Below are 14,619 nucleotides of genomic sequence, written 5' to 3' on the forward strand. Positions count from 1 at the left end.
ACAAACTATGAGCACTGGGGTCCTGATTAGCAGGATCCTAGTGAGACAGGCAAAAACAAACTGACACACAAGTACAAATAGGGGTAACATGCCAGGCAAGATGGTACTTTCCTACATCCATTTTTTATACCCACTGATGCCCCTAAGAGCAAATTTTAAGTCAAATAATCATATTATAGGTCACAACCATTGCCTCTTTTCTGTGTGTGTGTGTGTATATATATATATATATATATATATATATATATAAACACTTCTAATGCATCCCTGTTTAGATTAGCATTTAAATATCTTCTAGCAAACCTTGAATTCTATCAAACTTCACCGGGTGCAGTATGTGAGGAAAACATTGATCTTTTTTGGAACAGTCTTATAATTTAACAGGGGCACGGATCAAGAATATCAAAAATTTATATTGGCTAAATTTGCTGCTTAAAGTTGGATAGCATCAGCTCAGGTATATTGAGTACTGTGCCCACAAACTAACTTAAGGTAGAGAGATCTACCTTCATGTAATACTCCTAGGGGCTCAATGAGCACGCTAGATTAAATTTACTTTAGTAACTATCTCATCGAGTGATTATAAAAGTTGAGGGTCATCACAGTTGTCTTCTATAAGATCCCTATTCTGTTCCTGTAATGCTAACTAGATCTTTACAAACACTCTCCCATTTTCTTTGTCTATCTTACAGTGCTATGAAGAGCAAATTACATATTCTGGTATGGGAAGCCCAATATATAAACCTTCAAAATGATGAGCTGATGTTTTATTGATCAGGTGTTAGTTACACAAACATCAGAATTATGTGCAGATAAAACATTTTCTTGTCTATGTTTAAATGGGTTAACACTTGGTTTAGAATTTTAGATGATAATTGCTCTCTCAAATAATTGAACTATATTGTTTATATTACATAATTACAATAATGTTTCAATGACACATTGCCTCCATTGTGTATATTTTGAATGATATGTAACTTTTGTTTTATCTTTGCACTAAACACTTTAGTCCAACTACGAAGCACCACAAATATAAGAATACAGTGCATACTTTATTTTTATGTATTAGACTTTATTTTTTATGGCAAGACGTTTGTTTTGTGTAGGATGAACTGATCCATTTTTATTGTTCTAATTTTATTGTAATTTACATTCATACAGGTTAATAGATTTATTTCTAAATAAAGTATTTGAAATTGAAAAGAAATAGAATTGAGTGACAGCCACAGTTTCCCTGCAGTACTCCTGAATCTTTGTTGTGAATTTCTCAAATGTTATTATTTTACTTTATATTTAGGAGTACATTTATGATTTGTTTTGTGAAGTGGCTGAAAGTGTTGTGCCCGGGGTCACATATTTTTGTAATACTTTGGGCCTGATTCACAAACTGTACTTTGTACTGGTTTTTTTTTAGTTCTACAGTAGTACTACTACAAAACCTGCTTTAAAATGCTATTGACAAACTGCAGTTTTGTAGTCACTAACACTTTTGAGTAAGTTTACTACTTTTGGGCATTCACAAACTGCAACTTTTGGTAACTTACACATTTTTAGTAATTTACAATTTTGTGATAAATCACTACCTCCCTTATTGTCCATGGGAGGATGTTGCAGTATCAGTGGTTGGCCATGTGTAGTGCTGGCCTTACTCCAGAAGTGTAAATTACCAAACCTTTCCTGCTCACCCTATGGATTGAAATCCCCCTCAGACTCAGATTTGGTCTTTCTGGTGTCATGGACATGAGCCACAGATTTTAACATTGCATAAACCCAGAGTAATGTTTCTGCCACAGTAGCTTGCAAAAACCTCAGCAGTCAAGGAGTTGACATTTAAATTCTGTAAAAAATTACTTTTTCAAAACAGGATATTAAACCTTAAATACACGTCGTATTCACTAGTTGTTTTTTAGTAGGTACGTGCTAAAAATTCAAAGTAATCTGCATTTTCAGGAAAGTGGAACTCAGGAATGAAGACAAAATACACTTTAACTAAATTGCATTAAGCATTTAGTTTGGATTCGGCGTTCCCACCCCATCTGGCGTTTTACTCACATCCTGGCTAAGTCCCTGGGAGGAGAATGGAGTATCCACCCTGGGGGATCTTTTTGAGAAGGGTCACCTTATACCTCATTATGAGTCATGGCCCTGACCCGGCTACCGATTACTCTATTCCTAACACATGCCAATATATTACACCACATATGCCAACAGAGGACTCCAGCTGGGGATGAACCCCAGATGCTGGCCCTGGTGCAGGCACTTTACGACACGGGATCGGGTAGGCATCTAGTTAAATAGTTGTACAAAGCTCTGTGCACACATTCCTCCCCTTCACTAACCCCACTCCAGGAAAAATGTGAAACAGATCTGGCACGCTAAATACATAAAGAATGGAAATTCCTTATGGAACACACAACCCATATACCACGCAATTCACGGTTCAAATCATCTAATTTGCAATATTTCATAGAGCCTACCTGACTCCTCAAAAGGTACACTCTCTTTTCCCCAATGCAAAGTCATCATGTCCCCAATGCCATGCGGAAGAGGCTGATCTCCTCCATATGTTGTGGGCATGCTCATCCCTGAGAACCTACTGGGGAATCATTTGTGACACACTCAGTGTGATCACTGAGTCCTGACATTAGGACTTGGCATATCACTGCATACTGGATCTTTACCCAAGACCCATTAAGTCTGTAGTGGTGCCTGGATTTGTTGACCCGGCGCTAATACTAGCCAAGAGACTTATCACAATCCGTTGGAAATCTCCAGACTCCTCCATCGAAATAGTCACGGCAAGCAGAGCTGCTCTATTTAGGGGAGGCAGAGGGTGCCATCTTAGGTAGGGGAGAATATATGGTGGTACGGAAGCGACCCATATCAGCAGTGTGGGAGTTGTTGTTAGAGCATCTCTGACAACAAGGGACAGATGAGAGCTAGAGAACCGTAGAGGGCATGGAGGTAGCTGTGGCAGGCTGAGCCGAGACGCCCGGTTCACATAGTTTACAAACCTCTTCCATGCTCTACATCATTCTAAATCAGGACCTGAGGGCTGGGGTTGATTCGGTTGGATCCCTCTCCTCGCAGCAATCCAGTACACGCACTGTCAATGGAATACACAGAGCAAGGTGCAGGTTTAAAGCTAGTTCAGGGGGTGGGAGAGGGAAGGTTTACTACCTCAGTTTAAGTTGGTAACCAGTCCCAGGAGAGGCCCACAGCCCTGCGAAAGGCATGCACCAATTCTTCAAAATTGCACTGTTGTTCAATTGTGGCATCTCCTTGCTTGTTTCTCTATAAAACCTTATAAACTCTGTTTTTAAAGAAAATAAGCGTTCAGTTCGGATGATATATGTTCCCTTCTCATAAATGTACTAAGTGTGCACCACCTCACGTGTGCTTAAATTGTGCACTCTTTTTTGGGGACTGGGCTTAGATTGCATCACCAGACTTTTACCCAGAGCAAGAGAGAAAAAGTCAGAAAAGGCCGAATAAAGGAGGTGGATAAAGATAGCAAAGCAGTGGCCGAGAGAGAAAGCAGGGATAAAAATGAACCTGCAAGAGTGGGATAAAGAGGCAGGAGGTGTATGATGGTGGTAGAGGGGCAAGAGGTGGAATCAAGACTGCATACCAGTGTATGATGGTGGAAGAGAGGGATAGAGGTGGGATCAAGTCTCCGTACCTTTGATGTTAGGCTACCACAGCATTCAGCAGCAGTGGTAGCGAGCTGCAAAGAAACACATTGGGCTCCTGCACTTTTTAAAAACGATGTAGTCACTGCATTTTGCACAACTCTATAATCTGGCTGCTGCTCTATTTCTGCCCTTAACCACCATCGCTCCAACGGATGATTCACCCTTGGTGGCCTGTTACACCTATAAACACGAATAAGGGAGAGTGAAACATGATCAGACCTGAAACCCTTCAGGTCCGGAATGGTTTAAGTTTGCCCTAGTTACAAAAACAATGTTACAAAATAACTGGCCGAGCATATGTGAGGTAGTACACACGCTGGCTGACACCATTAATCCTGTATGCTTGCCCTTAAATAAGTAGCCACCTGCACTGAAGGCCTGAGGTGGCCTCCCTACACCACACAACAAGCTCTCTACGGATGAGAGAATGTTTTGTTTGTGTTGTCAGTACAAGCGTTGAAGAGTATTTATGGCGAAAGATGTAGGGGGGGGGGAGGGGTGAAAATGATGGAAGTGTCCAAAGAGCATGCCCAAGAGTTGATGGTGGTCCTACAAGCACCTGCTATGGTTGTGCCAATTTGATTAGTGCAGGAACAATGGTGCCTAACTGAGTCATTCAAGCGAACTATAATCAAAGCTAAATGGTAATTTAATTTACAAAACAATGTAATAAACAACGGAGTGGGTGCTAGTGACAAATGTGCCTGGTGCCTTGAGACCTGAGGAGGTGGGTAGCACACACCCCTTTCTTCCATCACGTGTATGCTGCCCTTTCCTTATATCTCAGAACTTGACTCCGTTCTCTTTCCTTTTACAGTGTTCTTTCGGGATCCATATTTGACTGAATCCCGAGGATGATTCTGCATTCACAATGGGATCAAAACATTGTCCTTGCAGGCAGCGTCATTTCGCTGTATATTATAACTCACGGGTGGTGCTGGTCTTTAATACTTTGATCCGCTCTTTTGGTCACCTTTATCACGCGTATTTATCACACTTCAAAGAGCATCGAGCACATTTGTCACAAAACCCACTCCATCATTTATTACAACTTTGCATCTTGCTTTTTTTATTTTATTTGTACTCAAAATTACCATTTGGCTCGGATTATAGTTTTCTTGAATTACTCCATTAGGGACCATTGTGCATGCATTAACCTGATAAAACCTAGGTCCCTAGTGGCCTTAGGGTTTCCTTCTATGCGTGTAACTACCATGATTATGCCAGTTGTCGCACCCCATGTCTGGCTAGAGATGGAAGCAGGTGCATATGGGTAGGAGTGCGATAGATTTCTCCCCTTTCCATCAGACCTTTGAATTGAGTAGTCAGGAATGTTTAAGCAGAAACCACGCATGGCAGGAGGAGTGCAGCAGCCAGGCAGATCCTGCAGGTTTAAAGCCTCCTGCACTGCCTTGAACTCCCTGCTGGTGAGATCTAATTTTCCATGTGCGAGGAGCGGTTATTGCGCACCCTGTTACTACCATGTTCTGTGTAAGTTAAAGTTGGTTAATACTCTGCATAAATTAAATATTACATGATTCCTAATTTGTCAAGGACATTTGTGTGAGATGTTAACTCACAGAATAGTCAATAGATGCTATGATAAACGTGCAAACGATGAATATTTCATATTAATTTGGGGAAATACTTGAGGGTATGACCCAGGAACTCTGACATCAAACATACACTTTCCCATGCAGCCTGTATGTGCATTTCAGCTCGTGTGCTTTGTATTTTAAGCTTCTGCACGCTTGGCACTACTGTAGCGCTGTTCTGTGATGTATTCTGTCTTCTTTGTCTTCTAATTCGTTGTCTTTGTTTCTTCCCCCCCAGAGGAAATCCATGCTGAGGTTTGCTATGCTGAATGCTTGCTTCAAAGAGCTGCACTAACATTCCTGCAGGTACTGTTAGAAGGTATTCAAAGAGGGCAATTTACAACACAGTAGTGTCCAAAATGTCCTCAGTTTCTAAAAATGCTTTAGGTTAACAGCATAGCAAGGAGAACTGAATGTCCTTTGTTTATCTGTCTTCAGCTTTTTCCATTTTTCTCCCACCTTCAAGAGAGGAGCAGGACATTGTAACTGCTTGTAAAACGTGCCAACACTATCTTACTTTAACCCCACCTGTTCCACAGAGAAAGCTCCACTTGGTCATCGGTGGTGACTTTCTTTCTATGATCGTATGACAGGCCAGTAAAGAATTAGACTCCAGTATTTTGCTGTGCTGTATTTTTCATAAATTGTTTTTTAAAGCTACTGGTGTAGCAACTTTTTCTTCTCCTTTGTTTCATTTCAGCATTGCCTTGTGATTCGTTTCCTTTTATTGTATTTAGTGTCAGTCATTAAACTCTTAGATGAGAAAGTAGCTGAGAGCATTATATTGCAATAGAGACAGTAAGGTGGGAAGCAGTCCTTGCAAGTATAGATGGGATACTCTGCCATATACTTCTGCTGGTAACTCAAACTGCTAATACTTAAATTGAGCTACTTAGAAACCTTTTAGGACCAGAGCCCATACAGTGTGCAGGGGGCTCCCAGCTAATAGCACCCAATCAGAAACCATTATTTCAGGCCACTTACACCCTCCAGCTAATGTATTCATTTTGAGGAATAGAATACCAGGTATAGTAAAGATATGTCAACAGTGTAACTTAAATTTAGGGTCACCTACAACATGTTCTGGAACACACACAAGAAAAGAGAATTATTGGCTGCTCTCCAAGCAAAAAGGTTTCCAACAAAGCCCATCAAGCTATGACTACCCACTGTTAAACCTGTATTGTAAGAATCCAAAATAATTCGTGGTCAAACCTGGACAAATAAATCATAGTAACTGAAATATGCTCATGAGAGAGGAGATAACAATTTCAAATGGAAGGCCTGTATCATGATTCATAGTTACCTAGCAACAAGTCATACTGATGGGCTTACACACCCACTCTCGCTTGAGTATAATGTCCACCTGTGGAGCAACCTGAAAGGTCAGCCCCACAGAGGGGTAGTCACAAAAGGTCTTTATGTGAAAGCAGCGATGGCTCTCTTTTATTACCGCGGACTGAAAACTGCCTAAACATATGTTTAGACCTGAATTTAATTTGGACCTTTCCCTCATTAAAGAAATAATCACATCTGCCTGTATTAAAAATTATTTCGAAACAGATGGTGTACTAGCTATGTTGAAGCCAGTAAACATTCTGTGAGTGGTCAAATGAGCTTCAAACTAAAAGAGAACTGGGACTTATTTGGTTATAAAGAAGCCAGTGAGTGGGAGCAATGTAATATATTTCATACATTCGTACATTATAGCGATATTGCAAGTCACTGAGGAGTTCTTCAACCTATTTAAAGCAGCAAGACCGAAGGCCACCAAAAAGCGTATATCCTTGGTGCTTATTCTTATGGAAGAGACCGCAAGGTTGCAGGCATGAAGAAAAAAGCATAACTTGCAATAGCACGAAACACCAAAAAAGCAGTTACTAATTTATTGCAAAAACATGTTCGAATACGTTTAGTGTAAGTCAAGTTAACTTGACGTACACTAGTAATGAGTCAGATATTTGACAGTCAGACATTTTCTTTCTTCTGATTAACTGTATGTAGTGGGCAAAAAATAAACACTTTGCCATAAATATTTCCTTTCTGTTGCTCACTGTTCTTTTTAGAAAAACAGATTACAGTAACAGAAAGGCAGTTGTCCTTGTTTAAACTTGAGATGCCTTGATGCTCCATGACCCGCTTTCCACCTTCGCTATTAGCTCCGGCATCAGGCCTTATGACATCACAGCTCATCTGTAATAACCAATGACAATTGATCAACTGTGGCATTTTCTTATTACAGGTGACTGGGATGTCTCAGCTCAGCAGGTATGAGGAAACCGGAGACAAGTATTTAGACAGGGACTGCAGGCTTGATTGTATAATAATAAAAATACAATTGAAAAATATGCCCGTAGCAAAGAAGGTAAACTGTAGGACTTCAAATAAGTAATATTTTATTTGTTTCATTTTACTGGTGCGTTTTCTTAACATGGATGTCAGGGTGAGAGGAACCCAAAGCACTTTACAGAGGAGCAGGGAAATGTGATCCCGAAGCACAGTTACGGATCACCTAAAGAAAAGTTTGCATAGTGTTGGGGAACGTCAAAATATATACCAGTATCAAGGGGACTGGGAAACCACGGGTCTAGTACTAATTATACATTGTAGTAGCTGGGTACCCTGTGCCATATTGCCTATCAACTCGAGCGGAAGAACACTGTACCCCTCTTTCTTTTCTTCTACAAGCACATTGGCCTATACCCTTGTAGGGCATGGGTATCATAGGCTGTAACGGGGCGGGATTACTCCCAGAGAGTAGAGTGAAGAGGGGCAGGGAACAGAGTTTAAAGTTAGTGGTCAGTTAGAGTAATCTGTTCTCTGTATGCAGTCAATGATGGGTGTATCTTCTTCACATGAACAATGACATTTACATGCACCTGTAAAGCTGCGCGAGTGTATTTACATAATCAGTAAATACGTATTATTACTTCTAATCTGCGCTCACCCTCTCAAATAATGCTTATATGCCCACGGTGTAAATGCCATGCATTTATCACATGGAAAACTCAATACAAATCCTTTTTTTTAAATAAAGGAGAGAGGGAAACAGTGCTCAGTCTGGGAGAGACCGGAAGACGGTGAAGGGTGTTCAGATCTGCATACATTTTCGACAATGCAGCAAAATGTATCATTCCATAAGAAAAACTGCCAACAGTGGAAGCAGTGGTAATGTGTGCAGACTGTTCTTGGGGAACATGTCTCTGTGGCCCCTATCCCTAGGCTGAGTGTTGACCTCTGTGAACCCTCAACAACACTGTAGGAAGGTAGCCTCTTTCTAGCCTTGTTACCCCCACTTTTGGCCTGTTTGTGAGTATATGTCAGGGTGTATTTACTGTCTCACTGGGATCCTGCTAGCCAGGGCCCAGTGCTCATAGTGAAAACCCTATGTTGTCAGTGTGTTTGATATGTGTCACTGGGATCCTGCTAGCCAGGACCCCAGTGCTCATAAGTTTGTGGCCTATATGTGTTCCCTGTGTGGTGCATAACTGTATCACTGAGGCCTGCTAACCAGAACCTCAGTGTTTCTGCTCTCTCTGCCTTTAAAATTGTCACTGCAGGCTAGTGACTAATTTTACCAATTCTGATTGGCACACTGGAACACCCTTATAATTCCCTTGTATATGGTACCTAAACACCCAGGGTATCGGGGTTCCAGGAGATCCCTATGGGCTGCAGCATTTCTTTTGCCACCCATAGGGAGCTCAGACAATTCTTACACAGGACTGCCAATGCAGCCTGAGTGAAATAGCGTCCACATTATTTCACAGCCATTTTACACTGCACTTAAGTAACTTATAAGTCACCTATATGTCTAACCCTCACTTAGTGAAGGTTAGATGCAAAGTTACTTAGTGTGTGGGCACCCTGGCACTAGCCAAGGTGCCCCCACATTGTTCAGGGCAAAGTCCCCGGACTTTGTGAGTGCGGGGACACCATTACACACGTGCACTACATATAGGTCAATACCTATATGTAGCGGCACCATGGTAACTCCGAACATGGCCATGTAGCATGTCTAGGATCATGGAATTGTCACCCCAATACCATTTTGGTGATCTGCAGCTGCTCGGGCTTCTGTGCACTTTTCCAAGACTTCCTTTGTGCACAGCCTAGCCTGGGTCCCCAGCACTCCGTCCTGCATTGCCCAACTCGCTGAGTTGGACTCAGAGGTCGTGGGAACCTCCTTTGTGACTCTGAGTCGATCGCTGTCCTCAGATTTTCTAAGTGCCTGTTCTGGTACTACTGCGGGTGCTGCCTGCTTCTGTGGGGGCTCTCTGAGTTGCTGAGTGCCCCCTCTGTCTCCTCCTCCAAGGGGCGACATCCTGGTCCTTCCTGGGCCCCACCAGCACCCAAAATCCTCAACCGCAACTCTTGCAGCTAGCAAGGCTTGTTTGCGGTATTTCTGCGTGGAAACAACTTTGCATCTTGCAGCACGCCGTGGGACATCTTCCGTTGCTGCAGAATCTTCGGCTTCTTCCACCCGGAGGCAGCCCTTTTGCACCTTCATCTGGGGTTTAGTGGGCTCCTTCCCCCCCCACCCCGAGCACTTGCGTGACTCTTGGACTTGGTCCCCTTCCTTTACAGGTCCTCAGGTCCAGGAATCCGTCTTCAGTGTTTTGATAGCAGTTGTTGTTCTTGCAGAATCCCCTATCTCGACTATACTGTCTTTCTGGGGTAGTAGGGTAACTTTACTCCTACTTTTCAGGGTCTTGGGGTGGTGTATTTTGGACTCCCTTACTGTTTTCTCACTGTCCCAGCGACCCTCTACAACCTACCATAGGCCTGGGGTCCATTCGTGATTCGCATTCCACTTTTGGAGTATAGGGTTTGTGTTGCCCCAGGCCTATTTCTACCTATTGTATCCTATTGTGATTCTACATTGTTTGCACTACTTTTCTTATTATTACTTACCTGATTTTGGTTTGTGTACATATAATTTGTGTATATTACTTACCTCCTAAGTGAGGGTATCCTCTGAGATACTTATGGCATATTGTCACTAAAATAAAGTACCTTTATTTTTAGTAACTCTGAGTATTGTGTTTTCTTGTGATATAGTGCTATATGATACAAGTGGTATAGTAGGAACTTTGCATGTCCCCTAGTTCAGCCTAAGCTGCTCAGCTACAGCTATCTCTATCAGCCTAAGCTGCTAGAAACACCTCTATTCTACTAATAAACGATAACTGGACCTGGCACAAGGTGTACATATCACAAGGTACCCACTAAAAGCCAGGCCAGCCTCCTACAAACACAGAATAGACCAGCAAAGTCCATATTTGTTATTAGACAATGTACATCCCCCACCATAAGACCAACAGCAATGATCCAGCAGTTGCATCAGCAGTAGAAGGGGGCAGAGATGCATTTGCATGGGGGAATGCTCTGATATCAAGGTGACTCCGACCACCTACTGGCGGTGACAGGCAGAGGCTTTCACCTGATGGGGTTTCCCCACTGACTGGACCCTCTGCCTCTCACTGAATTTTCTGAAATTGGTTACAAAGTCTACTCTGTGGGTGCACCACCGACTGCACTACAGAAGGTAACACTGATTTCTACAACTGTGCCCATCATGTATTTTTCTTCTTTACCTTGAAAAGGATTGGCCAGCATCACTTACTGCCTGGAGAAGTCATTTGTGGGCTCCAGGTTAGTCAATGATGGGGATACTGTTACTAAAGGAGAAATGAACTCATTGTGCACCACAGGGGAGTCAAAGCATTCTATTACATTTTAGGATTTTGTAGCAATATTTTGAATTTACTGTAATATGCTTTCCATTTCTCCTAAACAAGTGTATATCTCAACTATAAGAGCTTGCACAACTTAAATAGTCTTCTGTTTGCAATATCTGTTGAATCCTTAGTGCATTTTCTGACTCTTTTGTTTATTGTTTAAGTTCACTTAAGCACAGTTGTCAAAAGACAGGAAAATTAATAGCATGCATTCTCAAGGAAGGATTGCCCAACACCATATTAGGGTTAAGAGATAAAGAAGTCAGGTTGACGCTGGAATAATTAATATACTTTCAACACATCTGGAAAAATTGTATATCCAGCCCGGAGTGAATGTAGAGGATAATGTTGAAGACCTTTTGAATGAGAGCAGATTGAGGAGCTGAATGCTCCTTTAGGCAGAGAGACAAGTAGTGAAAGCCACTGGAGATATCAAGACAGGGATTTTCCTGGGTAGAGAGACAGTCCCCCGGCAGTATTTATTCAGCCTCTGCGGATACATTGGCAGATAAGCTGCACTGGGATTTTCAGGAAGTGAGCGATGACCACATCCTATCTCCCTCCAATAAAGTGATCATCCCAAAACTGGAAAGGGACCCCCTAGCCTCGTAGCTCATATTGACCTATATCAGTAACTAACACTGATCTAAAGATTGCGAGTAAGGCTCTGTCTAATAGACTGCTTAGGGTGATAGAATCCCTGGTGCACGTAGACCAGTATGGTTTTATACAAATTAGGTATATTGATTAAATCTCAGAAGACTTACCCATTTTATTCATAGCATAGAAAGGATGAATGCTAAACCCTAGCAGTAGTTGATACAAAAAGGCCTTCAATACAGTAGGCTTAGTTTTCGTATTATAGGTTGAGAGGAACATGGGATTTGGGAAGATTTTTTGGGGGTAACAAACTGCTTTATAAATAGTCTTGCACTCTTGTAACGAATGTCCCCTAGTTACCCCAAACTGGAGAATTGAAGGATGGATGAGACATGGTTAGCCCTTCTCTTGCTTTCATTGGTCATGGATCTTTTAGCATGTTGTATTAGGCTAAACGATTACTGTATAGCTCTTGGATCAACTACACATGGGCTGAATGGGGGGAGATGGCCCTTTAATTTATCTGAGAGACCTGGAGAAGGGAAGCAGCCTGAGCCACGACTCCCGAACAAGGAAGTCGTGGACAACGAAAGCGGAACGCTTTAGTTAACGACGACTTCCTTGTTCAGTGCCTTAACCACGCATGTCAGGAGTCGGCTTCGGAGTACGACGTGATCAGGTAAGTGGGGCTGGGACTGGGGCTGTTTTAGGGGTGGGGTAATTTTAGTTTTAGGGGCGGGGTGGGGTCAGGGTATTTTTAGTTTTTGGGAGGGTCGGGTGGTTTAGGTTTAAAGGTGGGGGAGGGGGGTCGGGGTATTTTTAGTTTTAGGGGTGGGGAAGGGGGGTCGGGGTGGTATAGGGGCGGGGAGAGGGGTCGGGACATTCTTAGTTTTAGGGGCGGGGTGGGGGGGTTGGGGTATTTTTAGTTCTAGGGTTGGGGTGGGGTATCGGGTATTTGTACTTTTTGGGGGTGGGGGTTGGGGTAGTTTAGGTTTTAGGGCTGTGTGGGGGGTTGGAGTGGTTTTAGGGGCAGGGTGGGGTGTCACGGTAATTTTAGGGGTGGGGGTTGGGGTGGTTTTAGGGGTCAGGGTGGAGGGTTGGGGTGGTTTAGGTTTTAGGGGTGGAGGGCTGGGGTGGTTTAAGTTTTAGGGGCGGGGTGGGGGCTTGTGGTTTTTAGGGGTGGGGTGGGGAGTCGTGGTAATTTAGGGGTGGGGTGGTTTTAGGGCCGGGATGGGGTTGTGGTCATTTTATTGGCGGGGTTCGGGTGGTTTTAGGTTTTAGGGGTGGGGGTCATGGTAATCTTAGGGGTAGTTTTAGGGACGGGGGTGGGGAGTCGCGGTAATTTAGGGGCAGGGGTGGGGGTTGGAGTAGTTTTAGGGGCAGGGGTGGGGGTTGGAGTAGTTTTAGGGGCAGGGGTGGGGGGTTGGAGTAGTTTTAGGGACAGGGGTGGGGTGTCACGGTAATTTTAAGGGCGGGGGTGGGGGCCAGGGGGTTCGCATGCTGGAACCATGCATGCCATTACACGCATGCCTTTACCAGGAATGCCTTTACAAGGAAAATTTGTTGTTAAGGCATTCGTGATGGTAACGCGGTCGTTGTTCCGACTATGTTGTTCAGGCATGCGTGGTTCCTGCATGCGTTGTTCCAACATACATTCCCTGGAGAGATCAGTGCTAATACTACCAGGAGCACTAGACCAATTTGACAAACAGTCTGGACTCAAGGCTAATAGACAAAAATCTAATTCTTCCCACTTGTGGGGTGGCGGAGGGCTAGACAGCCTGAACAGTGAAGACTACCCTCATCTAGGGATACACTAGCAGTTAACTAAATTCTGATATTTAGGAATCCAGATAACCCAGGAGGTGGTGGAGCATTACCAATGAAACATGGCACAGGGGATGAGGGGCTTACATAAACCTGTGATATTTTGGAACCCACTGCTGCTTTTGGTGATGGGTTGCATGTTGCTGGCAAAGCTGGTCTTCCTTCCTCACTGTTTGTACCTATTGCAGGGCACTTTATACCCCTTACCAATACATTTGATTGAGTAGCTATACCAATTATTGTTACTGTTACCATTGGTATAGTTGGGTTAACGTAGCAAGGTAGTATTAAAAGTACTGAAATGACTGTGGGACAAGAGACATGGGGTTGCTGGATTTTGAACTGTATTACATGGTAAATCAGTTGCAACATGCAGTTCGCTGGTTTGATGACGGTCCTAATTGGGAGACCACCTTGATTGCACACACAGAAGCCCTTAGAGAGCTATTGTTGGGTAGTTGGATACCTAATCCATACCCATACATAATAAGAAAAGTGAGTAGAACATGGGAAAGGGCAGTGAGTAGAATAATTAAAGGAAGCCCTCCTTGAACTTGATCTCTGCTTTAACAAGATCTGAAGATTACACCACCAGTTTAGGGAGAATATGAAATGTTCCTAAGACCTAAACCCAAGCAGCACCTTTCTCTCTTGTGAGGCAGCACAGGACATCTTTGGCATTAGGCCAGGAGAGGGTCCTACATATCACCTGGTCTTGTATGGTCCTTTGTGCCAAGACATGATTTGTGTTACCTGACAGGCTACAAGTCCCTTTCTGTACTAACATATTGTGTGGTGGGTTCGAAATCTTGCACAAAACGCAACACATCTCAGTTATTTAACTTCACAGTATTTTGGACACACTCTTGTATGCCCAACAAAATATGGCCTATTCTTGTCATGATTCTGTTACACACAAACTGCATTGAAATTGCATCATCTATTACTTTTCATTCAGTTCTCTGTGTATGGCTCAATTTAGCTCTGTGTTGGTTTTTGGAGAATGAGGTCTCTTCGTGAAGAGGGAAGAGAGTTATTGTTCTCTGTTTCTTGTTAGTTGTTTGGTAAATTGCATTAATTGGTTATAATCTTTTGTTCACACACTAAACATGTAATAAAGAGCTGAGTGACACTCATTTGTGTGATTAGAAAAGGTGACCA

General features: G+C 43.0%; 1 protein-coding gene across 2 annotated transcripts in view; it reads left to right on the plus strand.

Annotated features, from left to right (window-relative positions):
• Window positions 1-14,619, plus strand: part of TTC39A (tetratricopeptide repeat domain 39A) — a 553,301-nt gene that overhangs the window by 359,533 nt on the left and 179,149 nt on the right. For both annotated transcript variants that reach the window (XM_069232685.1, XM_069232686.1), the window contains exon 5: window positions 5,529-5,596. In XM_069232685.1, coding sequence (XP_069088786.1) covers window positions 5,529-5,596 — 68 coding nt within the window. The remainder of the gene's footprint in view (window positions 1-5,528; window positions 5,597-14,619) is intronic.

Source organism: Pleurodeles waltl, chromosome 4_2 (assembly GCF_031143425.1).
Source record: "Pleurodeles waltl isolate 20211129_DDA chromosome 4_2, aPleWal1.hap1.20221129, whole genome shotgun sequence".
Classification (NCBI taxonomy): Eukaryota; Metazoa; Chordata; class Amphibia; order Caudata; family Salamandridae; genus Pleurodeles; species Pleurodeles waltl.